The sequence below is a fragment of the Elephas maximus genome, chromosome X, assembly GCF_024166365.1.
Source record: "Elephas maximus indicus isolate mEleMax1 chromosome X, mEleMax1 primary haplotype, whole genome shotgun sequence".
In the NCBI taxonomy this organism is placed as follows: Eukaryota; Metazoa; Chordata; class Mammalia; order Proboscidea; family Elephantidae; genus Elephas; species Elephas maximus.
The window spans coordinates 143,900,453-143,928,374 of NC_064846.1; the positions used below are offsets into that span (position 1 = coordinate 143,900,453).

Genomic DNA, 27,922 nt, shown 5'->3' on the forward strand with positions numbered 1-27,922 from the left:
TAGAGTAGAACTGCCCCATAGGTTTCCAAAGTTGTAATCTTTACAGAAGCAGACTACCACATCTTTCTCCCACGTACCTGATATTAATGGACTATAATATTGTTTTCAAAGCAGAATGTTAAAATACTCTGCTATTGGTACACACCATATTGTAAAAATATGGGACATAGAATCTATTGCATTTCCATTGTGTAAAATGAAATAAAACAAAAGACAGCACTACGCACATATTAAATTCTCCATCAGATAAAACAAAGAGCTAGAGCAAGAGCAAAGGCATGTACTTGGTTTAATAATGTTCTCAATTTGATGGCAACTTGCTGATGTATTAACAACTTTTGAGTATTCAAGATGACAGTTTTGAAAAGATACAAGTGGTTTAAAATATTTCAAATAAAAGTTAAGTGAAGAGTACATGTAATAAAATTCTTCATTATATTATTGTACAGACCGCATTGGGATTCCAATATTACATTGGCTTGTTTCCTCTCTCTCTCTCAGCATTGGACATTTTTGGGTATTTTCTTGTACTTTCCTGGACACAAACAAGGAGAAAGGCTTTAGCAAACTTTCTGCTGAAGGCATCGAAAGCTCTTAGACCTAATTTTCTCACTCTACTGAGCTCGTTCTATATTTAGCTTATGAAAGTTTCAGTCTTTTCCAGAGTATTGACCTGATGGATTCTGGCTTTGTTTACTTTGTGTTTAGAGAAAATTGCCTTTCGATGCCTGTTTTTGCCAGATTGAAGAGCACCATCCCATATTAGTGCCGGAATTGTTAGAATGGGATCATTGCAATTAAATCCTGCCCTCACATCTTCCCTGATTCCCTGTGTACCAACATGACATCAAATGCCACATGTCTTGGAGTGTACCTGTTTCTAGGTTTCATTTTACATGGGTCCACAGTCAACACCCATGGAAGCAGCAGTCAAGAAATCAAACAACATATTACATTGGGCAAATCTGCTGCAAAAGACCTCTTTAAAGTGTTAAAAAGCAAAGATGTCACTTTGAGGACTAAGGTGCGCCTGACCCAAGCCATGGTGTTTTCAATCACCTCATATTCATGTGAAAGCTAGACAATGAATATGGAAGACTGAAGAAGAATTGATGTCTTTGAATTATGGTATTGGCAAAGAATATTGAATATACCATGGACTTCCAGAAGAATGAACAAGCCTGTCTTAGAAGAAGTACAACCAGAATGTTCCTTAGAGGGGAGGCTGGTGAGACTTCCTCTCATGTACTTTGAACATGTTATAAGGAGGGACCAGTCTCTGGAGAAGAACATCATGCTTGGCAAAGTAGAGGGTCAACAAAAAAGAAGAAGACCCTCAAGGAGATGGGTTGAGACAGTGTCTGCAACAATGGGCTCAAACACAGCAATGATCATGAGGATGGCACAGGACCGGGCAATGTTTCATTCTGTTGTACATAATAAGGTCGCTAGATGTTGGAACGGACTGGACGGCACCTGACAACAAAAACAACACTGGTTTCTAATATCACTAATATGTATTTGGGATTAAGCTTTCATCTTGCCTTTTCTATTTTATGTCCATTTTTCTACTGTGTTGGAAAGTAGCACTTCCAAGATCATTTACAATGTCTCCTTTCTCTCTGCCTCCCTTCCCCAATCCTTCTCTGCAGATCACTGTCAGTCTAGCGCAGGGCTATGAGCGAACTTCTTCCTCTCCTAAACCTCGGTTCAAGAGCTATGCCTACACACAGGCTGCTTATGTCACCACCTCTGACCCCACACGGAGTCCATTTCCTCCACAGGTCTGTCAACTTTTACTCTGTTCAACAAACCAAAGAATTTCTCCAGCTGAGGTTATCTCATATCACTTTTGCTTATATTACTTTTGCAGTGCCCTTTTTCTCCTCCATTAACAGGTGTTTTGTTTTCCCTAGTTTTATTAGATTCTCTCACACGATGCTGTTCTGTTATTAACACTGCTATAGCTTTAACAAATGATGATTCTTTTTGAATGGTGATTCTCATAGTAATGGTTTTGTATTATTCTTATATCATTACCTATAAGGTTCTCTTTTACAAAGGCTTCTAATGGTTATAAAAAACAAACAACTTGAAGCTTACTGTTGCTGTTGATAGTTGCCATCAAGTGTATTCTAACTCATGGTAACCCCATCTATGCAGAGTAGAACTGCTCCAGAAGGTCTTCAAGGGTGTGTCCGAAGCAGATCGCCAAGCCTGTCTTTCGAGGTGCTTCTGGCTGGATTTGAACTGTGAATCTTTCAGTTAATAGTTGCGCGCTTAACTTTTTGCACCACCCAGACTCCTGAAGTTTGGGGTATATATATGCAACTTAAAAAAAAAAAAAAGGTGTCGGCAAATAGGTGAAAATTACTAACCGCGCTCTTTGTGGAGATTTTTCTAGATATTTGATATATAAAGGATAATATATACTCTGTTGAGGCCTTTATTTTACAAAATGTTTTTATTTTCTTTTTATTTAAGGAAAAGATAAATGCAAGCTTATTGATATGATTTCTTTAGATTTTGCTGATTTAAATTTGTGTACAACAGACTCTGTAATATTTATAAGAAAAATTCCCCCCAAAATCAGGTTAGATTCTATGCACCATTTAATACTTTCTATATGAGGAATCATTTTTTTTTTCTATATGAGGAATCTTCTCAGTGAAGCTTTCCACTCTTGTGGTATCGCAGGAAACATAAAAATACAAGAAATTCTAGCCTTGTGTGTGTTAGAGCGTGGAAATAAAATATTCCAGAATTGCTAGACTGGCTAGAATTTCTTTTAAAAGCCAAAGGCATTGCTGTCGAGTTGATTCCGACTCATAGTGATCGTATAGGACAGGGTAGAACTGCCCCATAAGGTTTCCGAGGAACAGCTTTTAAAAGAAAGCTTTAGTTATTTGGTTCAGTGAACATTTTGAAGAATTTTTTTGAGAGGAGTTTTATCAAAGCTACACTACAAATGAGAATTTAGTGATCTTGCTGAAAAGTATGTACATTTTTGGAGACTAATTGTTTTTTGTTTGTTTTTCCTTAAACAATATTGGTGTGTAGTTAGTATAGGGTCACTATGAGTCGGAATCAACTCGAGGGCACTGGGTTACTGGGTTATTTAGTTAGTGATTTGTTTGGCATATTTGCTTGAAAGATGAGGCAGGAAACTGTTAACTCTGAAAGAATCCCCCAAAGCAACATCTATTTGAGGGGTAGTTATGTCCCCTCCCCTTTGCCAGTTTTCTTGGAAAGCTGAGCAAAGGAGACTGGGTGAGAGAGAGCTTCCATGACTTAGCCTCATCTTTGATTAGATTCCCATTTTAGTTTCCACAGGCTATTTGTATAATGCTGGACAAAACTCTTAACCTTGCTATGCCACAGTTCCCTAAATATCGGTGAATAATAATACTTTGGCCACATGTTTTGGTTTACTATACGCCAGATCACCTCTTCTACACACATTATGGTAACTAAGTCTAATCCTTTTAACAATTCATAGATGTGGTAGATGCTATTTTCACCTGGAGTTTATTAAGGCAATGAGAGATTTAGTATTATCCATTTTTTCTCTCTCCCTCTCTTCTCCCTGGACTATAATATTGTTTTCAAAGCAGAACGTTAAAATACTTTGCTATTGGTATACACCATATTGTAAAAAATATGGGGCATAGAATCTCTCACTCTTACTCTCCTATCATGTCTCTCTTCTCTGCTCACTCAGAGTTTTTATTCCAGTCCTTCCGTTGAAAGCACCAAGACTTAAAGAATAGATGTACAAATCCTAAAATGTAGGAACATAAAGGAAGGCAATAAATAAGGATTTTTTTTCTTCATTATGACTTTTTTGAGCTGTCTTTTCCAAAAGGTTTTTTTCCAATGCATATTCTGGTAGCACATTTTTACCTCATTACCACCTCATTAAGGCATTGCTCAGGTATGACTTCTTAAGGAAGTAATTGCAAATGGACTTAAATTTTGCTAGACTCCATTTGTTCGCTCTACCTTTGTCTAAATCTTGCAAGATCCATAATAGCTCATGATATAAACAACAAACTTACTTATCTATTTTATTGATAACCCTAGTGTTTTCCTCTTAAAAAGAAGCAGCATTAATCACAAATAATAGGGATTGATATAGTCTGATTATTTCTAAAGGAACCCTGGTGGTGCAGGGGTGCACTGTACCCTGCGGGTTGTATCTGATCCATTTATAATGAACTCAAGAGAGACAGGATTGGAATCCACTAGAAAACTTCATTCAGATGTTTACTTGATGGTCTACAAAGATGAATGAATTTTTCCAGAAGGGGAGAGAACCACACTGGTGACTGTCCCTTATGAAAAACATAAAAGTCATCGATTATCTTTGTGGCCCCAGTCTATTGGAAACAAATTTTCCTCCAAACTTAGAAATCTGATTTATACTCATTGCAGGTTGTCAACCTGTTGAGGTGAAGCAATCTGAACTGACTCAGGATCCCTGCCCATAGATGAGTTTTCCAAGACACTCCATTTGGTGTGAGCCCCTGATTTCCCCTAATTGTATCGCTTAACTGTCATCAACCTTTGGATGGAGGACATCCTTTTTTATCATTATAGTTTATTCCTGTTCTTAAGACAACGATAATGACACTCATTCTCATAATCATATAACAAAAAATCCCCACCACTCTATCATCATCAATTTCTTTCTCTTGGTGCCTTACCCTGTTTAAAACTCATACATGTACACATACCACTTGTATGCCCTCTCCTCTCAAATACAGCATTCCTCACTATTTTCCTAATATCCTACTATGTGTTTCTGTCTTTATTCATTTAATTATTCAGGAAATATTTATTCTTAGTTACCTAACCAAATGGCTCTTTTTCAGCACTCATGGCTTTCTACCATTTACCCTTGGATTGCCTTTCAGTCTTCATGACCCCCTGTGTATCAAAGTAGAACTGTACTCCATAGAGTTTTCAATGGCTGATTTTTTTTTTTTAAGTAAACTGCTAGCCCTTTCTTCTGAGGTGCCTCTGGGTGAACTGAGCCTGGAGCCTTTTAGTTATCCGCCTAGAAGGTCAGCCATTTGCACCACCCGGTGACCATGGCCTTTTACCTTCACTGGAACTCTTTTTATCATTGCTTGTCAACTCAGAAGCTTCCTTTCTCTCTCTCTCTGATTATTAGGTACTTCTTTCATTACCTGAGTCATTCTTTTTCAACCCCCTTATCATAGCAATCTCATGGAAGATCCTTGGCCCTCTTATCTATAAATTCCCTCCCTTATCAATATGATATATTTGGACTTCAAGTTTATGCAGATGTCTTTTGTGTCTATGTTTTCACCATTAACAATCTCTCCTGAAACAACTGGTTTTCAACTCTTTGTTTTGTATCTATACCTTGATTTCCCACTGATTCCTCAAATCTAATTACTTTCCCATGTGTCATCTCTCAAAACCTGTTTCTTGTCCTTTTTTTGTTAGGTAAATGAAAACATGACCCAGCAGTCATTGAAGCTCACATGTGTGACATATTTTTTCTTTTCCACAATATTTCTCTAATAGGTTCTCTCTCCTCCATTTTCATAGATACTACCCTGGATCAGGCCCTCAATACCTGTCTTCAAGACTATAAAAATAGCTTTGCAATTGATACAACTATCTTTAGCTTAACCCTCTTTTATCCAGGTTAAATTTCTTCACTTGCAGCTCTGATAACATCATCAACAAAACTTTCTTTACTTTCTTTTGCCTATTTAACACATCCACTCTCTTAAATTCCATTGAAAACTCTATGGTTTATTAATAATGTATATTTTCAAGCTTTTTCACACTGAAATATTTCATGTTTTCTTTACTCCAACCAGTGTAAATCACTTTCTCTCTTCTGCAAGTGCAAAGACATTTCTTACTTTGGCTTTTAGATTTCTCTCAGCCTTAAATGACTTTTGTGTCCTTTTGAAATTGGTGAATCTAATCCATATTTCAAGGCCTGGCCAATGAGTGACACAGTATGGATTCAAATTAGATTTGTCTAACTCCAAGCTCATACTAGGTAACTCTGAGTATTCTCTACTATGATTTTTATATATAGTGTTACTTGCACTTGGAATAGTGTATTCATTTGACACTTAAGTGTCGAGCACTATTATAAGGACCAAAAAATACAGCCATAAACAAACATGACCCCCCCCCAAAAAAATCCCTGCCTTCAATAAAGAGTATATTCTCATGGGAGAGTCAAAATGTACAAGATAAGTAACACAAATAAGTAAAATGATATGGCAAATAATATGTAGTATTGCTGGTGCCTCTATGCCTTTAATTGAAGGAGGTTCTTGCCTTTCAGTGGTCAAGAATAAACAGGTGAGGCACAGAGAATTTTCCACATGAGCAAAGCTTTATTGAAGAGTCTTGCAAGCAGAGACGAGGAAGGTCTAGGCAATGCTTACCCTCATCCCCCCAAACAAAGAACTTGCATGGGTTTTTAAAGGTTTTTAAGTGGGGCGGGGGGGAAGGATTTATGTTTATCCATTGGGCATAGGCGGGGTTTTCCAGGAAGTGGCCCCTCTGGGCAGGTATTTGTTAACTATGGTGTGCTGCAGCAGCTTTCTAAGATGGCTTTAAGATGGCTCCTGTCCTGGAGGCTTCTGGGATTCGTTGCAGGACTTATTATGGGGTGTCATGCCTGCACAGTCCCTTCTGTGGTGCCAGTTCAATTCCTGTGGTGGGTACTTGCATCAGGCAGAAGTCATCCCTCAGTCACCTTGCGGAAGTCTACACATGCTCCAGGGACCAAATGGGGTCAGTCCTTCTGAAAAACATCTTACAAGGGAATACATTGTTTGTTCTTTCCTTATCGCACATTCCAGGATGGTGGTTTTGCATTAGTCCAACACATAGTATTAAAAGTAAGTTAAAAGTTTCAGGTGTCGTAGGGCTCCTTGCCTAGGAGGTCAGTCCCTGTTTCTTCCCTATCTCAGCAGGTAACATATATTAAGTAAAGTAAAAATTTATTCCAAAACCGAACAAAATCCGTTGCCATCAAGTCTATTCTGACTCATAGCGACTGTATAGGACAGAGTAGAACTGGTCCCATAGAGTTTCCAAGGAGCAGCTGGTGGATTTGAATTGTGGACCTTTTGGATAGCAGCCATAGCACTTAACCGCTGCACCACCAGGATTTCCAAAGAAAATGTATTAGTAGTAGGTAAAATAAACCAGTTGCTGTAACATCGATTCCAACTCGTTGTTACCAGGTGGAAACCCCAGGTTCTTGCTCGTTATGATTCATATTGGCCAATAAATGAGAGACTGAGGTGAGAGAACAGGAAAGGCACCTTTATTTCATTGTACAAGGAAAAGGAGTCAGTAGAAGCTGCTGCTGCCAAGACTGCTCACCCTTGGCAGGCAGGCAAGTTACTTTTAAAGGGGTTTACAAGTAGGGAGTTCATACAAGTTACGTCACCAACATTCTTAATCATACTATGCAGACACAATGGGGTTTACATATAACCTCCAAGAAAAAGCAGGATTCAAATGCAAAGCTGGGGGTGGGGGAGGAAGCCTAGCAAAGGAAATAGGGTTTTTAATACAACACTGTGGAGGCTCTGTCTCATCATGGTGACCCTATGTGTGTCAGAGTAAAACTGCACCCCATAAGATTTTCAATGCCTGATTTTTCAGAAGTAGATTGCCAAGACTTTCTTCTGTGGCACTTCTGTGTGGAATCAAACCTACAACCTTTCAGTTATCAGCCAAGTCCTTAACTGTTTGTTCCACCCAAGGACTCCAGTAAATAAAATACTAAGTGATATAAAGACAAAACAACAACAAACAAACAAAACCCAAGAAATTAGAATATTTATTACAGAGGGTCGTTATGAGTTGGAATCAGCTTGAGGGGAGTGGGTTTGGTTGTGGTTTTTTTTTTTTTTTAATAGTACATAGTTGGAGTTAAAAATTTTAGATCAATAGTCAGAAAAGGACTCACTAAGATGGAAAATTCTGAGTAAAAACTGGAAGGAAGTGCTGGTGAAGAGAATTCCTGGAAGAGGAAATACAGGTAGTGCAAAGGCCCTGAGTTGTGAGGATACTTGGAATGTTCAAGGAGAGGTATGAGTGAGGGACAGAATGATAGGAGATGGTGCCCAAGATATAACAGAAGATCAGGTCACACAGAGCTTTGTAAGTAATGGTGTGGGCAAAGAGACCAGTTAAAATACTATTGCAATAATTCAGGCAAAATATGACAGGGTTTAGGATTGGGATTATTGCAGTGAGCATGATGTATAGTAGTTGAATTCTAGATGTTTTTAAGGACAACCTGCTGCATTTTATTGAGAATATTTAATTGTGTTATACAAAAGAAAAACTTTTATGAAACATTATAGGTAAGTAGTAAGTAAAGTAGAAGTTTATGAGCTATAATTGAAACTCGTGTTAAATTTAGTTAATGAGTAAGCAAACAGCTTGTGAGACATAATTACTTAGTAATCTATTAGAGATACTAACAGATGGAATATGTGATGGGGCGCACAAGAATGTTACTAGTAGATAGAAAGAGATGAAAAGACCAAATCAAAAAGTATGATCTTATCACCTCATCATTGACAACGACGTCATTCCTAATAAATACGACACCTTGCTAGTCAGAAAACAAAAGTCCTCACAACTGACCAGTAAGCAATATCATGATAAATGAAGAAAAGATTGAAGTTGTCAAAGGCATCATCTTTCTTGGATCAACAGTCAATGCTCACGGAAGCAGCAGTCAGGAATTCAAATGACATTTTGCATTGGGGCATCTGCTGTAAAAGACTTTTTAAAGTGTTAAAAAGAAAAGATGTCACTTTGAGGACTAAGGTGTACCTGACACAAGTCATGGTATTTTCAATAGCCTCATATGATGCAAAAGCTGGACAGTGAATAAGGAAGACAAAAGAAGAATTGATGCATTTGGATTATGGCGATGGTCAAGAATATTGAATATACCGTGAACTGCTAGAAGAATGAAAAAATTTGTCTTGGATTCAATGACACTTAACAACAACAATAGATTATTTGAATCTCCTCATGCAGATTGGATGCAGTATGTCTCGCTTAGCTTGCTTTCTTGCTTTCTTGTTTATTTATTTACACCCACTCCTCACTTAACAACATGGTTAGGTTCAAAAGACCAGATCGTTGTGCAAAAATTGGTGTTATGCGAAAATGGAAGATAACCACATCACAAAATGGAGGATGACTAAATCATTGCATTACTGCCAAATTACATCATTATATAACTGCCAAATTACATCATTACTTAACTGCCATATTATATCATTACATAACTGCCAAACCACTGAGAATCATGGCACAGCCAAGTTGATACATAAGCTTAACCATCACAGCCAGCGTTACTTTTACCTCGCACCTCAGTATTTGTTACAGCCAAACATATGTTGTTAATGTGCAAAATATTTGGATGGTAGATTTTTCTACTCTTTTCATAAATGCAAAATGTCAGATAACAAGATAGTGGAGAAGTGTATTTATTTATTTACCTCTTAAAGGATAAAAAACAAAAATCAAACCTGTTGTCATTGAGTAGATTCTGACTCATAGTAATTACAAATGTTTATATCAATACTTTTCACAAATAAAATAAAACTATGAGGAAACATGACAAAATAAGGATGTATGGTTAAAATTCTGATTCATCTTCTTAATTATGTTGGATGATTCAAGTTAATGGGTATACAGCATACTTATGTTGTTCCACAGTTACTATTGCTATGTGCAGAATCACTTCAAAATGTAGGAGCCTAAAAAAACAAGCATTTTTATCATATTGTTGCTGATGTCAGATGGATCTTGGCTGAAAGCAGAGAATACTAGAAAGATGTTTACCTGTTTTTTATTGACTATGCAAAGGTGTTATACTGTGTGGATCATAACAAATTATGGATAACAGTGCAAAGGATGGGAATTCTAGAACACTTAATTGTGCTCATATAGTACCTGTACATAGACCAAGAGGCAGTGTTTGAACAGAACAAGGGGATACCGCGTGGTTTAAAATCAGGAAATGTGTACTTCAGAGTTGTATCCTTTCACCATACATATTCCAACTGTATTCTGAGCAAATCATCCAAGAAGCTGGACTATATGAATAAGAATGAGGCATAAAGATTGGAGGAAGACTCATTAACAACCTGCGATATGCAGATGACACAATCTTGTTTGCTGAAAGCGAAGAGGACTTGAAACACTTACCCATGAAGATCAAAGATTACAACCATCAGTATGGACTACACTTCAACATAAAGAAAACAGAAATCCTCACAACTGGACCAGAAGCAACATCATGATAAATTGAGAAAAGATTGAAGTTGTCAAGGATTTCATTTTACTTGGATGCACGATCAACGCCCATGGAAGCAAAAGTCAAGAAACCAAATGATGTATCGCGTTGGGCAGACCTGCTACAAAAGTCTCCTCGTACTCATGGAAAATCTGGACAATGAATAAGGAAGACCGAAGAAGAATTGATGCATTTGAATTACGGTGTTGGCAAAGAATATTGAATATGGACTGCCAGAAGAATGAGCAGATCTGTCTTGGAAGAACTACAGCTAGAAAGCTCCTTAGAAGCAAGTATTGTGAGACTTTGTCTCACATACTTTGGACATGTTGTCAGGAGGGACCAGTCCCTGGCGAAGGACATCATGCTTGCTAAAGTAAAGGGTCAGTGAAAAGAGTAAGACCCTCAATGAGATGAACTGACGCGGTGGCTGCAAGAATGGGCTCGAGCATAACAATGATTGTGAGGGTGGTGCAGGCCCAACCCTATGGGGCAGTTCTACGCTGTCCTATAGGGTCACTGTGAGTCAGAACCAACTGTACGGCACCTAACAACAACAACAACAACTGGGTTCAGGTTCCTCATATGATTGTAGTAAGTCAGCAGCTGAAGGTGAAGTTGTCTCATAGGCTCCTTCGCTCACGTACTTGGTACTTAATGGTTTGACTTCAGCCGGGACAGTGGGCTAGAACACTTACCTGTGGCTTCTCTGTGTACTCTGTGGTCCCTCACAGAATGCCTGCTGGGTTCCAAGAATGAGGATCCCAAGAGCGCTCAACAGAATTTGTATCACCTTTTACAACCTAGTTTTGGAAGTCACATAAAGTATCTTGTTTTGATCACCAAACAAGAAAAAACCAAGCCCGTTGCCATACAGTCGATTCCAACTCATAGTGACCCTATAGGACAGAGTAGAACTGCCCCATAGGGTTTCCAAGGAATGGCTGGTGGATTCAAACTGCCAACCTTTTGGTTATCAGCCAAGCTCTTAACCACTATGCCACCAGGGCTCCGCCTTGGTCATAGGACTACCCATATTCAAGTGGGGGGACTATAAACCCCTGATTTTGAAGGAGAAGTCTCAATTTTACATTATAAGAAGAATATTTAGGATGGGAGATCTTGTTGGCGCCATCTTGAAAAATACAATCAGCCACATCTTTCAAGATTCCTATGAGGGCTAGAGATCATTTTAGAAAAGAAGCTAGCCTTGTGTGTACCAGGTGTTCAATAAAGAATATTCTGCTAGTTTGTGACTGTACTTGCTGTTAAGTAAGCATTCACAGATTTTCAAATACTAGCCCCCTGAAAAAAGAAGTTTGAGGGTGTCTTTACACATTACAAGCACAGACTAAGTTCTGCAATGACTGACGGTTGCGTTCTGATCCAAGTGAAATTTTGATGTCACTGGGGAAGAGTTTACTTGGATTATTCAATATCAAGAACATTAAATAGACATGGAATCTTTCGGGCTGTTCAATTTACATGCAAGGAAATCAAAATCCAGAGATAGTAAATCATCTATCTCAGGTCACAGAATAGAAATATTGGGTCTAGCACTGTGGTCTCCTGAATTTTGCTAAAGATGACTTCTGTCTTAGTATTGCAGTTATTTTAAACAAATGCATCCCGTTTTCCCATTTCATGTAGAATTACCTCTGGTTTCTTACATTCACAAATACTTTAATTTTGTGTTTTCATGGTGGTTTTTTGTTGTTTATTACAATCTATTGTGTTTTCAGAAAGTATTTTATTATATTAAATCAATATTCCTTAATTAAAATGATTAAACCTATTTTTAAATGAAACTACACTCAAAGTGTGGTAACATCAAAATTAAGATGTGGGATAGCTTTGATTGAGAACTAGTTGTTATAAAGATACAATTCTATAAATGCATACTTTGAGGACACCCATGTGTAATAATGACCCCTGTGAGCAAATTCCATCGCACATATTCTTACATATTTGTTTGTAGTTTTTGCTGGGAGTAATTTCACTGCAAAAATGCTTTAATGCTCAGTATTCACCATGAACTACTTCCTCAACTTATAGAATAACATAGATGCTCCCAAAATATATTCAGTGAACCTAAGGTAGTCATGGTGGTGCAGTGGTTAAGTGTTCGGCTGCTAACCAAAAGTTCTGCCATTTGAATCCACCAGCTGCTCCTTGGAAACCCTGTGGGGCAGTCTTCACTCTGTCGTATGGGGTCGCTATGAGTCAGAATCAACTCGATGGCAATGTTTTTTTTGTAAGGTGGTCAGGTCTAAAATCTATTGGCTTTTTTTGTTTGTTTAAACTTTGCTTTCTTAAGCTTGTAAATATAAAGAAAAATTTCTTCTATGGAATATCTTACTGATATTAATTTTAATTTAGAGTAATTTTGAAACTAACTTGTAATTAGTGCACACAGAACATACTTTGTTCATGCTAAACCTATGATAAGAAAGCATTAATTAATTTGTTTAAACTATGAAAATGTTATACATTAAACACTTGGGGAAGGAAATTTTTATTTGAAAGACTGATGATGAGTTGGTAGTATTGTTATCTGACTCCTTATAGCCAGATAATTGGTCTCCTGATTCAGTTACAGAAAGTGGTATTTATCTCTCACCTATATCACATTCAAATTTGGAAGATTAACATTTTAAATATTTATTTCTATTTAGTTCAGTTATTTACGATGTAATGATGCCCAGGATGAGAGCTATATGTAACAGGGGCTCCTTCACAATAAAATTTACTTACAGTGAACATTTACGGAAATGTTTATTAGGTTTCTCTGGGATCTCTGGTTAATTTACAATCTGAGTACATTTCATCTTCATTATAACATATCCCAAGGAAATTTTTGGCTGAAAGATTAGCATTATAAAAAGTGTGCTTTAATTAGAAATTTCTATATTGTGGGTCAGGTGGTGAAATCCATTGGCAATTGTCTGCTTCCTGAGATATGTAGTTCTCTTTCTGAAACATTAAAATTTATTTTATAATACCTCAAAAAAGTCATTTCAGGAGGAATTTTGGATCATTAATGGAATTAGAAATAAGATGTGCTCGTAGATTCTTGTACCTCTATTTTATCATTTAAATGTCATGTGAGTTGGGCGATTAAAGGCTTTTTAACTATTTGATACCTTAAATAGTACAGGAACAAGTATGCCAGAAGCACTATAGTATTACCATCAATTTACTAATTGCTCCTTGTCCATTTGACCCTAGAAGCCAGGAATGAATGTAAAAGAAAGTACCCATCAAGTTCTTTAAAACTCTGAACGTTTCTAGTCCTTCACAATCCATGATTATAGCAATTAGTTGTTGAGTTGGGAAAGGTATTTAGTAAGGCAGTTCTTTTTGTGTCAGGTATTGGATAGAATTCATAAATGAAAAATTGTAAAGAAGTTAATGCAAAATAATGAATTAGGCAAAATTATTTTGAAAGTTTATAATATAGAAAGTAAGAGAACGATTTGGCAGTTTCCTTCCATAAAGATTTACAGCCTTGGAAACCCCGTTGGGCAGTTCTCCTCTGTCCTATAGGGTCGCTATGAGTTGGAGTCAACTCGATGGAATGGATTTGGTTTTTTTGGTTGATGGTATAGAAAAGATTAATAGCCTTAATATATAAATAATTGAAAAATCAATAAGAAGCAGAACACCCCAGTAAGAAAATGCACAAAGAATATGACAGAGAAAATGAGAAAAGGAAAAAAAAAGGTCAGTTTATCAATACGTATATAAAAAGATATTTGACTTTGCTAGTAATGAAAGATACACAATTTAAAGCAATGAACTAGTTTTTACTTAACAGGGTGGATTGAAAGGGTGATAAAGATTGAAAGGGTGATAGTACCCAAATTTTTTCAGAACATTAAGAAACAGGAAATCTTGTGTGATAGGAGTGCTTATGATAGAATAAATTGATGCCAGCTTTCTGAAGTGCAACTTTCCAATATAACACAAAATTTAAATATGTAAATCTTAGACCAGTATTTATGCTTCTAGAAATTTATCTAAGGGCAATAATTTGATGAGTACAATGTTTTAAGTAAGAAATAGTTAAAACATTGCTAAATGTCTATCACAAAGGTCTTGGTAAACTTATAGTAAATATATTTAATGCAATATCATGAAACTTTAAAATCCATGCTGTCATGGATTGAATTGTGTCCCCCCAAAATATCTGTCAACTTGGCTAGGTCATGATTCCCAGTATTGCATGATATCTACCATTTTTTCATCTTATGTGATTTCCCTATGTGTTGTAAATCCTATCACTATGATGTAATGAGACGGATTAGTGGCAGTTACATTGATAAGCTCTACAAGATTAGATAGTGTATTAAGCCAACCTCTTTTGAGATATAAAGGAGAGAAGCAAGAAGAGAGACACAGGTACCTCATACCACCAGGAAAGCTGTTCTGGAAGCAGAGCGCATCCTTTGGACCTGAAGTTCCTGCACCGAGATGCTCCCAGACCAAAGGAAGACTGATGACAAGGACCTTCCTCCAGAGCTGACAGAGAGAGAGAGAGCCTTCCCCTGGAGCCGGCCCCCTGACTTTGGACTTCTAGCCTACTGGACTGTGAGAGAATAAATTTCTCTTTGTTAAAGCCATCCACTTGCGGTATTTCTGTTATAGCAGCACTAGATGACCAAGACACATGCTACAGATGTACATTTATTACTGTTTTGTAAAGTTGTTGTTTTTGAGTCGCTGTGAGCTGTCAACTGGATTCCAACTCATAGTGACCTTGTAGACAGAGTAGAAATGCCCCACCGGCTTTCCTAGGCTATAAATCTTTTTAGGAGCAGATTGCCAGGTCTTTTTTCCTGTAGAGCCGCTGGGAGTTCGAACTGCTGAACTTTTGGTTAGCAGCTGAGCACTTCAGCCATTGTACCACCAGGATGAGGATAAAAAAAAAAAGATGAGGATAGCTCTGATTAATTCTTAGGTTAAAGTAGAAAGTTTTTAAATACTCTATGAAATATAATTTATACATTACATATTTAAATCTGCATAAATATGTGTGTATGTGCATATGGGTATGTTGTACAGCACACATAATCTAATACTAATAATAACAAGTATATATAGTATGTGTGGTCTATTTATATATATATATATATCCCCCATGTGTCTGGCAGCTTATTCTGTGGGGGCTTCCTTGTTGCTGTGATGCTGGAAGCTATGCCACTGGTATTCAGATACCAGCAGGGTCACTCACGTCGGACAGGTTTCAGTTGAGCTTCCAGACTAAGACAGACTAGAAAGAAGGACACGGCAGTCTACTTCTGGAAAGAATTAGCCAGTGAAAACCTTATGAATAGCGCGGAACATTGTCTGATACGGTGCTAGAAAATGAGCCCCTCAGGTTGGAAGGCACTCAAGGTAGAGTTGACCTTAATGACATGGATAGAGTCAACCTTTCAGGACTTTCATTTGTTGATGTGGCAGGACTCAAAATGAGAAGAAACAGCTGCAAGCATCCATTAATAATCGAAACAAGGAATGTATGAAGTATGAATCTAGGAAAATTGGAAATGGTCAAAAATGAAATGGAACACATAAACATCAATATCCTAGGCATTAGTGAGCTGAAATGGACTGGTATTGGCCATTTTGAATCAGACAATCATATGGTCTACTATGCCAGGAATGATAGCTTGAAGAGGAAAGGTGTTGCATTCATCTTCAAAAAGAACATTTTAAAATCTATCCTGAAGTACAACAATGTCAGCAATAGGATAATACCTATACGGCTACAAGGAAGACCAGTTAATATGACTATTATTCAAATTTATGCACCAACCAATAAGGCCACAGATGAAGAAATTGAAGATTTTTACCGGCTACTGCAGTCTGAAATTGATCAAACATGCAATCAAGATGCATTGATAATTACTGGTGATTGGAATGCAAAAGTTGGAAACAAGAAGGATCAGTACTTGGAAAATATGGCATTGGTGCTAGGAACTATGCTGGAGATCGCATGATAGAATTTTGCAAGACCAACAACTTCTTCATTGCAAATACATTTTTTACCAACATAAACAGTGACTATACACATGGACCTCGCCAGATGGAATACACAGGAATCAAATCGACTACACCCCTGGAAAGAGATGATAGAAAAGCTCAATATCATCATGGGCCTCGCCAGATGGAATACACAGGAATCAAATTGACTACACCAGTGGAAAGAGATGATAGAAAAGCTCAATATCATCAGTCAGAACAAGGCCAGGGGCCAACTGTGGAACGGACCATCAATTGTTCATATGCAAATTCAAGCTGAAACTGAAGAAAATCAGAGCAAGTCCACAAGAGCCAAAATATGACCTTGAGTATATCCCACCTGAATTTAGAGACCATCTCAAGAATAGATTTGACACATCGAACACTGGTGACCGAAAACCAAAAGAGTTGTGGAATGACATCAAGGACATCATTCGTGAAGAAATAAGAGGTTGTTAAAAAGACAGAAAAGAAAGAAAAGAACAAAATAGGTGTCAGAAGAGACTCTGAAACTTGCTCTTGAATGTCGAGTAGCTAAAGGAAAAGGAAGACATGATCAAGTAAAATAACTGAACAGAAGATTTCAAAGGGGGGCTTGAGAAAACAAAGTAAAGTATTACGATGACATGTGCAAAGACTTGGAGATAGAAAACCAAAAGGGAAGAACATGCTTGGCGTTTCTCAATCTGAAAGAACTGAAGAAAAAATTCAAGCCTCTAGTTGCAATAAAGAAGCAGTCTATGGGGAAAATATTAAATGACACAGGAAACATCAAAAGAAGATGGAAGGAATACACAGAGTCATTATAAAACCAAACCAAACCCAGTGCTGTCAAGTCGATTCCAACTCGTAGTGACCCTATAGAGTCATTATACCAAAAAGAATTAGTTGACGTTCCCCCATTTCAGGAGGTAATATATGATCAAGAACTAATGGTACTGAAAGAAGAAGTCCAAGCTGCACTGAAGGCATTGGTGAAAAAAAAAGACTCCAAGAATTGATGGAATATCAATTGAGATGTTTCAACAAATGGATGCAGTGCTGGAAGAGCTCACTCATCTATGCCAAGAAATTTGGAAGACAGCTACCTGGCCAACTGATTGGGGGATCCAGCCAAATGTGGACATTGTCGGACAATATCATTAATATCACACACAAGCAAAATTTTGCTGAAGGTCATTCAAAAGCACCTGCAGCAGTATATTGACAGGGAACGGGCAGAAATTCAGGCTGAATTCAGAAGAGGATGTAGAACCAGGGATATCATTGCTGATGTCAGATGGATCCTGGCTGAAAGTACAGAATACCAGAAGGATGTTTACCTGTGTTTTATTGACTATGCAAAGGCATTCAACTGTGTGGATCATAACAAATTATGGATAGCATTGTGGAGAATGGGAATTCCAGAACACTTAATTGTGCTCATGAGGAATCTGTACATAGATCAAGAGGCAGTTGTTCAGACAGAAAAAGGGGATACTGCGTGGTTTAAAGCCAGGAAAGGTGTGCGTCAAAGACTACAGCCTACACACTATGGGTTAAACCTCAGCATAAAACAAAAATTCTCACAACTGGACCAATAAGCAACATCACGATAAACAAAGAAAAGATTGAAGTTGTCGTGGATTTCGCTTTACTTGTATCCACAATCAACATCCATGGAAGTCACAGCCAAGAAATCATAACATGCTTTGCATTGGGCAAATCTGCTGCAAAGGACCTCTTTAAAGTGTTGAAAACCTTGAAGATTGAGGTGCACCTGACCCAAGCCATGGTATTTTCAATCACATCATATGCATGCGAAGGCTGGACAATGAATAGGAAGGCCAAAGAAGAATTGATGCCTTTGAATTGTGGTGCCCGCGAAGAATATTGAATGTACCATGGACTGCCAAAAGAATGAATAAATCTGTCTTGGAAGAAGTGCAACCGGAATGCTCCTTAGAAGCATGAATGGCGAGACTGTGTCTTACATACTTTGGACATGTTGTGAGGAGGGATCAGTCCCTGGAGAAGGACATCATGCTTGGTAAGGTAGAGGGTCAGCTAAAAAGAGGAAGATTTCCAATGAGACGGATTGACACAGTGGCTACAACAATGGGCCCAACCATAACAACGATTGTGAGCATGGCACAGAACCGCGCAGTGTTTCGTTGTATGGTACTTAGGGTCACTATGAGTCGGAATCAACTCCAAGGCACCTAACAACAACAACATATATATATTTATATATAACATTTTACTCTCACTGAAGTCTGTTTTTACTGTTTTTAGCTACTGTTGGATTTTATTAGCTTTAGTAGAGCACTCCAAAGTTTAAGAAGCCAAAGAAAATGTCTGGTGGATATTTAATTAGGGTTCTTGTTGCTCAGATCCACCCCCTGGTTATAAAGGGAGCCAGTCATTGGTTACCTGGTTTCTTAACCTGTACGCCTACTATGCACAGTCACCATACAGCTGTCCAGGGTGACCTTTTGAATCCCTCTTTGGCCTGAAATCCGTAACCTTAATCTATGATTCTTGTCAAATAGTGATAATTACAGAATGAGTGACCATCAAGCATGAGGTACACATATGGCTATGTTATTGCCCACCTCTTTAGGAATTTACAAATTGATTAAGTAGAGATGTTTGGACTAGCACGGTTTCTAGGTTGTTATGGACCTTTCTGGAGTCTTTAGATGAATGTGGAGACCAAAATATTTTAAAAAAACAAGTTAGCTTAGATCTTCTTTGCCCCTGACCAAACATAGCTTGGGAAATAAGATATGTGACACCAAAATAACGACCTAATTTCTCAGTGGCTACACAGGTCTCCAGAAGCCCTTCCCTTGTGTGACCACTTCCCTAGTCCCATCCCCAGAGTTGGAACTCTAATATTATATATACTCTCAAAATATAAACTCCAAGAAAACTTGCTCCAAACTGTGCAATGATTTCATATTATACTCAGAAGAAAATCCAAAATCCTTACATGAAGTATACCTAGATATCCTATTCTTTGCCCCACCACTCAGCTTCACAAACACACTTCCAATTCAGGGACTTCACATATGTGTTTCCCTCTTCCTGGCAAGCCCTTTCTCAGATATTCACACAGCTTGCCTCCTAACCTTACTCAGGCCTCAGAGATGCTTTTTCTGGCCGCCCTATGTAATATACAACCCCTATCACTCTCTGGTGGGGACTCTGGGGGTGTAGAAGTTAAGAGCTACGAGAACTCTGGTGGTGTAGAGGTTAAGAGCTACAGCTGCTAACCAAAAGGTTAGCAGTTCATATCCACCTTGGAAACTCTACAGGGCAATTCTGTTCTGTCCTGTAGGGTTGCTATGAGTTGGAACTGACTCTAAGGCACTGGGTTTGGTTTTTGGTTTTGCCACTCTCTGGAGCCCTGGTGGTGCAGTGGTTAACGTGCTTGGCTACTAACTGAAAGGTCAGCCATTCGAACCCACCATCAGCTCTGAGGGAGAAAGATGTGGCAGTCTCCTTCCGTAATGATTACAGCCTTGAAAGCCTATGGGGCACTTCTACTCTCTCCTGTAGGCTTGCTATGAGTTGAAAACAACTCAGTGGTAACTGTTTTTTTTTTTTTTAAATCACTTTCTATCCTCTTTCCAAGCTTTTCTTTTTCATAGCATTTATCACTACCAACGTTACACTATACTTTTATTTGTTGGTTGTTTTCCCCAATAAAAGTAAATGTCAAGACCGGAGGACTCTGAGTCTAGAACACATGGCAGACACTCAAAATATAATGATGGGATGAATGAATAAATAATATATTTCTTTATATGCCTGATGATACAATTACATTTTGTGTTCTAGGACAGAGTTGAATGAACATCGTTACCTAGGAGAGCAGCTATCCAGACTCATGTATTAGAGCTGCTCCCATGACCCTAATAAATTTTTGAGAATTTTAGAAGCAAGCCCTACTATCTGTGCCCTACAGTGGCAGTTTTACATCTTCTTTCCTATTCTCAGTGTAAATTATTATTCCCATCAACCATACCTGAATAGAAGGTCTACATATCAAAGGACAAATAATACAAGATAGGATATGCTACATTTCAAACATGTGATTCATTTTCCATAATTATTTCAGGTGGTAGTGGGTGGGAAAAAAACAAACAAGCAAAACCCAAAACAGATTCCTGAGCCTCTCACAACACTATGGAATGGAATCTAGGAATATGCAGTATAGGCAGCCATCTGTGCACTAGAACATACACAGGTACTCATGGGACAGTTTTCATAGAGTAAATTCATCTTCATTAGAGTTTTCTAGGAGGCTTAGATATGTGAAGGGAAGTAAGCTTTGTCCAAGGATTTCAAGGAATAGATTACTGGGGAATTTACTGCCCTAAGAAGTTTTATCTAAGTCAATAGGCAATCAAACCCATTTCCATTGAGTCAGTTCCGACTCACAGTGACCCATAGGGTTTCCAAGGAGTGGCTGGCTGGTATGTTCAAACTGCCAACCTTTTGGTTACTAACCAAATGCTTAACCATTGTGCCATCGGGTCTCCAATAGGCAGTAAGAGTGGTTAAAAAGGAAAACTATTACTTTTTGACTACGGGTGGAAAAGAATTTGTGAAAAGTATTATAAAATGTAACTCGAAATAAATAAGCTAAGAGAAGAAACCATAAATAAAATAAGTTGTCACTGAGTGGATTCTGACTCATTGGTGACCCTAGGTGTGCCAGAGTAGAACTGTCCATCTTAGAGTTTTTGATGGCTGCATTTTTGAAAATAGATTGCCAGATCATTCTTCCAAGGTGCCTCTGGTTGGACTTGAACTTGCAGCCTTTAGGTTAGCAGTCAAGCACGTTAACTGTTTGCAACACCCTAGGACACCAAACCATAAAAAGATAAGTAGATATGGACCCTCATACTATTCCTCTCAATTGTGAAGGTTTTCAGTAGCCTGATGCTTTTCTGTGTACAATAGCTTCTACTGCATGTGTGTGTATGTGTGTTCACCATGTGCATGCTATATTGAGATGAAAAAAAAATTTTTTTTGCTTTTTTTATCTGGCTTGAAGTGAAAGTTTACAGTTCAAGTTAGTTTCTGATACAAAAATTTATACATGCATTGTTATGTGACCCTAGTTGCTCTTCTTGTAATGTGACAGCATACTCCTCCTTTCCACCCTGGATTTCCCGTTCAACCAGCTCCTATTCCCCTCTGCCTTTTCATCTTGCCTCCAGACGGGAGCTGCCCACATAGTCTTATGTGTGTACTTGAGCTGAGAAGCACACTCCTCACCAGTATGATTTTATGTTTTATAGTCCAGTCTAATCTTTGTCTGAAGAGTTGGCTCCGAGAATGGTTTTAGTTTTGGGCTAACAGAGAGTCCAGGGGCCATGACCTCTGAGGTTCCTCCAGTCTCATTCAGACAATCAAGTCTGGTCTTTTTACTAGAACTTGAGTTTTGTACCCCACTTTTCTCCTGCTCTGTCAGGGACTCTCAGGGGTGGTCATTGGTGGTAGCTGGACACCGTCTAGTTCTGGTCTCAAGCTGATGGAGTCTCTGGTTTATGTGGCCCTTTCTGTCTCTTGTGCTAATATTTTCCTTGTGTCTTTGGTGTCCTTCATTCTCATTTGCTCCCGGTGGGTTGAGACCAATTGATGCATCTTAAATGGCCACTTGCTAGCTTTTAAGACCCCAGACGCCACTCACCAAAGTGGGATGCAGGACATTTTCTTAATCAACTTTATTATGCCAATTGACCTAGATGTCCCCTGAAACCATGGTCCCCAGACCCCTGCCCCTGCTACTCTGTTCCTCAAAGTGTTTGTATTCAGGGAACTTCTTAGCTTTTAGTTTAGTCCAGTTGTGCTGACTTTCTCTGTATTGTGTGTTGTTCTTCCCTTCACGGAAGGTGGAAACAAAAAATAAATTAAAAAAATTTTTTCAAATGTCACATTATTGGCTTTTATGAAAGTTTTCACAAATTTTTGAAATACACGATCTCCTTAACAAATGATCTACATTAACAATTTGAGATGTAATACCTAAGTTTAAGTGAAGGAATTGCTCTTCTCAGTTAATTAAAACATAGGAGTTATAGAAAGCTTTCTCATCTTTTCATAAGAGGAAATTTTAATAGTGCACAAAAGCAGATTAAGTCATTTATAGACAAAGAGCCTTTGCCTTGGTGAAATTATTCCACTCACTGACCGAGGGAACATTTGTGAGGGCAATTGTATTTTTGTTCAAGAAAAAGGTCATACCTTTGACAAACTGAACATTTGAAGCCTCTATTTTGACTCTATTTGAATTTCTTAGAATTTCTTAGGGATAGTTCTAAATGCTATATAAAATATTAGGAAAATAAGATCAGGAAGAATGGAGAAAATGAATAACCTAGATTTTTTATGGATGTAATATTTGGGTATATGTAATTTCTGGAAATTTCAAAGTGTAGCTTTTTATTATGGAACAGTAATTTTGATTCTTTTGACATAAATAAACATCCTTTCAAAATTCTGTAACATATCTGATGAAAGAGGAGAAAAATATTTAGTGTTCTAGAACATGCAAGAGAATGTTTTCTAATGAAAGAGCCGTAGTTATTTTTTGAGAATGGTTAATTCATTTTTGATTGATCATAACCATTGTTTACTTAATACTTAGGTGCATTTCATCTATAGAAGGATATTCCTTAAATATTTCAAAATATGGAATAAAATTTTAAAAATATATATATAAGTCCAGAGTACTAGGATTTATCATGACTAGGAAATAATGTATTATAAGGATTTCTTCAGTTCAGGTATCTGAAAGGACTCACCAGACTCCACAGATTATGCGCATAAAGGCTTGTATTTAAAAACAAAGGATGTGGTTGGACAAGAGAAAAAGAATACAAGCAAGCTTCAAAACTCTGAGAGACAATTCCAAGCTGAAGTTTGCCATGGGATCTTATTCACATAAAGGAAGTACTGTATCTCCCACTAGAACCACCAATATCTGAGTGAGTGAGGCATCTTGGCTTCCAGAGAGCTTAAAGGAAAACTCTCTGTGGATGGCCTTATAAGTCCCATTGGTCATACAATCAAGCCTGGCATGTCAAAATGGTTGGGCCAGTTACAAAGCATCAAAAAATAGACCCTGCAAATCATCAGGGGCATTTATTACCATGAACAGCTTACCTTAAATCCCATTACCCCTATCCTAGCCAAGAGTCAGAAGTCAGAGATCCAGGCATCCCCAGAGGTAACAGAGTTTTTCCAGCTTAGCTGTAAATCAGCTCAAGCTCCACATGCATCATTTTGGTGTTCTTTGCATTCACTAGATTAAAATATCCCACACACACACACAGAGGTTAATCAGTCTAACTTTAGCCTTCAATTATGTCTCCTCCTCTTACTGAATGTGTGACTTAGGTTATATTACTGCATCTTTCTTCAACTTAGTTTTTTCATTTGTGAAAGGACCATGAGAATACTTCTCCCTTTGCAACGTTCTCATAAGAATTTACTGAGTTAATAGGTGTAAATGTGATCGCAGAGTAAACATGATAGACATTATTTTTTTATTCGGCATGGAGGATATTTAGAGTAATTTTGTGTAATGGAGGGTCTTTATTTTCTCTGTAGTTATTTTGGGAATCCATTAGCTTCAGCGTAGCATTTCAACATTTAAGAGGTAAAGGTATCAAAGAATAGCCGAGATGTCTAGGTAATCATTTGATTTGAATTTGAATTATGAGAACACTGAATAGTGTTAAAATGAGACACACAGGGAGGTAGTTTCTAGATCAATTACACAGGTCTTCTATCTGTATTTATTTTTGTTATGAACTTTGAAGTGTTTTCCTTGGAAATGTGCATATTTAAATGCCTGCTCTCAGGTTCTTTAAATAAATTATTATATGTCAAATGATACAACACCATGGAGCCACTAAACACCAAGTAAAAAAAGAAAATTTAGTAGTATAGGGACTTTTAACAATTTATTATGTGAATTAAAATATAGGATAGTCAACATTATGACTGGCTTTAAGAGAATAAACTATATGTGAGTATGTATCTATATACATATTTAGAACAAACACTGTACCCACAATATTTTATGCTAAATTGTTTCCAATTGTTATGTTTTTAAGTTTTATTTTTTTGAAATTATCCTATTTTTTTTCTCAATTTCTTCAATGGACTTATGTTTTTAAGAGTATAGGTAGTCCCTGGCTTATGACGGGGTTCTTTTCCAAAGACTGTTCTATGTTAGTTCTGACATAAGGCCAATACCTCTTTTTATTTTTTGGTTTTTATTATTATTGCCTTTTATTATCAATATCTTCATAAATCCAATCTATTTGTCTTTGGGGGTTGGAAACATTACATATAAACTTACAGATATATTTCAATACATATATACATAAAAAATACAAATCATAAAAATTTACTCTGATGATGAGGAAATTAGATGACATTTGCATTTTGTCAGTTGCAGTAATAATCCCACTTGTGGAATGTTCTGTATCGTCTGGATTATCCCTGGGAATGGGAATGTCATTTCTAGTCAGAAAATTAGTGAGAGTTGTCTGTATGGTCCTTTTCTTTTTTTCTTCATATATTTCGCGGTAACATCTCATGCTCCTGAATCGCATATCGACTTCAGCAAAGCAATCAGCTTTTGGGTCCTTGTTTTCAAGCAATTACAGCTCCTGAGTTAGTTTAGAAAACTAAATCTATACAGCAGTATTTTTTTAAACTGTACTTTAAGTGCAAGTTTACAGTTCACGTTAGGTTCTCATACGAAAACTTATACACACATTCTTATGTGACCCTAGTTGCTCTATCGATAATGTGACAGCACACCCCGCCTTTCTACCGTGGAGTTTCCGTGTCCGTTCAACCAGCTCTTGTCCCTTTTTGCGTTCTCATCTCGCCTCTGGACAGGAGCTTATGCAGCAGTATTTTGATTAGTAAATCACAAAATTGAACGTCCATGAGTGACCTTTTGAGAATGATGACAGCAGCAAATTATGCACTGCAACGTTATAGGTAGGGAATTACTAATGATAAGATATACAAAAAAAAAAGTATGGTCGCAAGTGCAGTTCGTTGTAACTTGAATACGTCGTAAATTGGGGACTACCTTTATACTGCAAATATTTTTCTTATTTTTTAGTAACACAAAACATTCCTCTCACATATATATTTTTAATTTTCAATACCTGAAAATCAGGAAAAGAAAATAATTACTGTCATAATATTTGCAAATCACAATGCAATAAAGGAGACTGAAGACAAGATAAATATGTTTTAATTGGGTATAATGTACAAGTGTTAGTAAAATGGTAAATAGTATACTAGATAATGAGGTACTATATTGAAAGATATAACTAGAGGACGTAATAGTTCATTATATGTGTGATTGTGGGGTTAGATAATTTATAAAAGGAGCTGATTAACACTCCCAATTATTAAAGTATATAGAATTTTAGCTGAACTAAGAATGTACTCATAGAGTCGCTATGAGTCAGAATTGACTCGAGAGCAACGAGTTTGGTTTTTGATTTTTAAAAATGTACAGATTAGTAAAGATAAAGGAATATAACAGTCTTAAAGAATTCATGGGATTCTAGTTGTTCATGAAATGTGTATAATAGTGACCATAACTTCATCAATATCGTCTTCAGAATATCTTATGCATGTCAATATATTCTTTTCTTGGAATAAGGGATCCAAAATTGTAATCATAATCTCTAAGAAATCAAAGCCTCTATATACTAAATTCTTGACAAAAATATGATATGGTGAGATTCTGAGGACTTGAAAAGCCAAACAAAACAGTTCTTCCTTCTTATATTGCAGACAGATAATTGCTTCTCATTATATTTTCTATGTCCAAAACCTAGTAGATTGAGAAGTTGGCCAAAGGATTTATGTTTGACCACAAGTTGCATGTTCATGGAAAGGGGAGGACTTAAGTTGAGCCCTTCCCAAAACAGGTAATGAAAGGAACTCTACTGATCCACTGAAGAATGTGTAATCCCCTAATGTATAAAAAGAATTCCTTACATTATATAGCATTTTCAGATCCCTTTTACATACCTTGTGTCATTTTGCCTGGCAATGACCTCATGAGATAGGAGACAGAATTTTAATTCTATAAACTCAGAGCATGCTTAGACATGTTGAATGATTTGACCTAAGCAGCATAGTTAGAAAGCAATGGATATTGGATTCCATGCCAATTTTCAAATTCCCAGACTTTTGAATGTTTTTTTTGCCTAAGCTCTTTCCTGAGTTTTGTCCTTAGTGTTCTTAGATAATGTCTATGATGATGAGTAATAGTACCACATACATTTCTAATACTGATTTAACAAAGAATATATGCTAGACATTGCTCTAAATTCTTTCATGCATTAACTCACTATGAAGAAGATCCTATTATTATCTCCATCTACACATGAGGAAACTGATACACAGCCTGGTTAAGAAATTTGCCCGTGGTCACAAAGACCAAAAGTAGTAGAGCTAGGATTTCAATACGCACTGTCTGGCACCAGAACCTATCCTTTTAAGCCCTATGCAAAACTTACGGAAAAGAGAGTTATAAAAAAAAAAAAATTATAGTTAGTACAAAATCTAGTTGCTGTGAAATCTATCAGCTGATAAATTCAATAATCATTCTTCCTTGAAAGAGATCTGATGATCTTATCATTTCTTTAGTTGATACAGAGACAGAAATGGGGAAGGAGATGAGAATTTTTTAAAGACTCCAATTTATATCTTGCCCATGAAAATATAGTGTATTAATTTCACATTTGGTAGACTACATCTAATAAGCTAATACATATTTTATAAAAATTTTATTTCATGAATAAGCGATCCAATATAATATGTCTTCATTTCATTGATAATAGTATCAGTAGCACTCATGACAGTGCTTCCTGACAAACAGAAATCAACTAGACTTGATGAACTGAACAGTTGTTGAATTTGAAATCATAACATTTGACACGAAGATTCTATGAATACATATTAAAATGATTGTGCTTATTTAAATATTTATTAATATTGTGAAGAACATGAAAGTGTGTTATATCCAGTGTTATGTAGGATACTATTAGCTTTTAAACCTACTTAAGCCCAAAAAATGTATTTGTTCAGTAATAAGTTCAAGGTTTGACCAAAGGTTTAATAATGAGTTTCATGATGGAATCCAGGATGGCCGTCTATTCTCTGTTATTCTCTCAGTCCTACCCTCCATATCTTGTCAGCTTGATACAGACTGACTTCCCTTAGCAGCTCTTGAAACTTCTTGTTTCCTTATTCACACCCATGTGTTAAAGGTATACTTTCCCCAAATATCAAAGAAAAGGTCTGACCTTCTCTATGATTTGAATTTCTCAGGTCATGTGCCTATCTGAGCCTCTCACTGACACAAAGGAGATAGAATTATCCCAATTAGCTTGGGCCAAACTAAACCCGCATCTAGAACTAAAGGTAAGAGCAATCCTATCCAAATCGCAAGGCTACTATGTAATGTCTACTTGGATCTACAATCAATACCCATGGAAGTAGCCAAACCAAACC

At 37.1% G+C, this 27,922-nt stretch overlaps 1 protein-coding gene across 12 annotated transcripts in view; it reads left to right on the forward strand.

Moving 5' to 3' along the window:
- DMD (dystrophin) overlaps positions 1-27,922 on the forward strand; it is a 2,447,064-nt gene that overhangs the window by 661,068 nt on the left and 1,758,074 nt on the right. For 11 of the 12 annotated variants that reach the window (XM_049872854.1, XM_049872851.1, XM_049872858.1 and 8 more), the window contains one exon: positions 1,653-1,784. The exons of the other annotated variant lie outside the window; for it this stretch is intronic. In XM_049872854.1, coding sequence (XP_049728811.1) covers positions 1,653-1,784 — 132 coding nt within the window. The remainder of the gene's footprint in view (positions 1-1,652; positions 1,785-27,922) is intronic. 12 annotated transcript variants of the gene reach the window in all.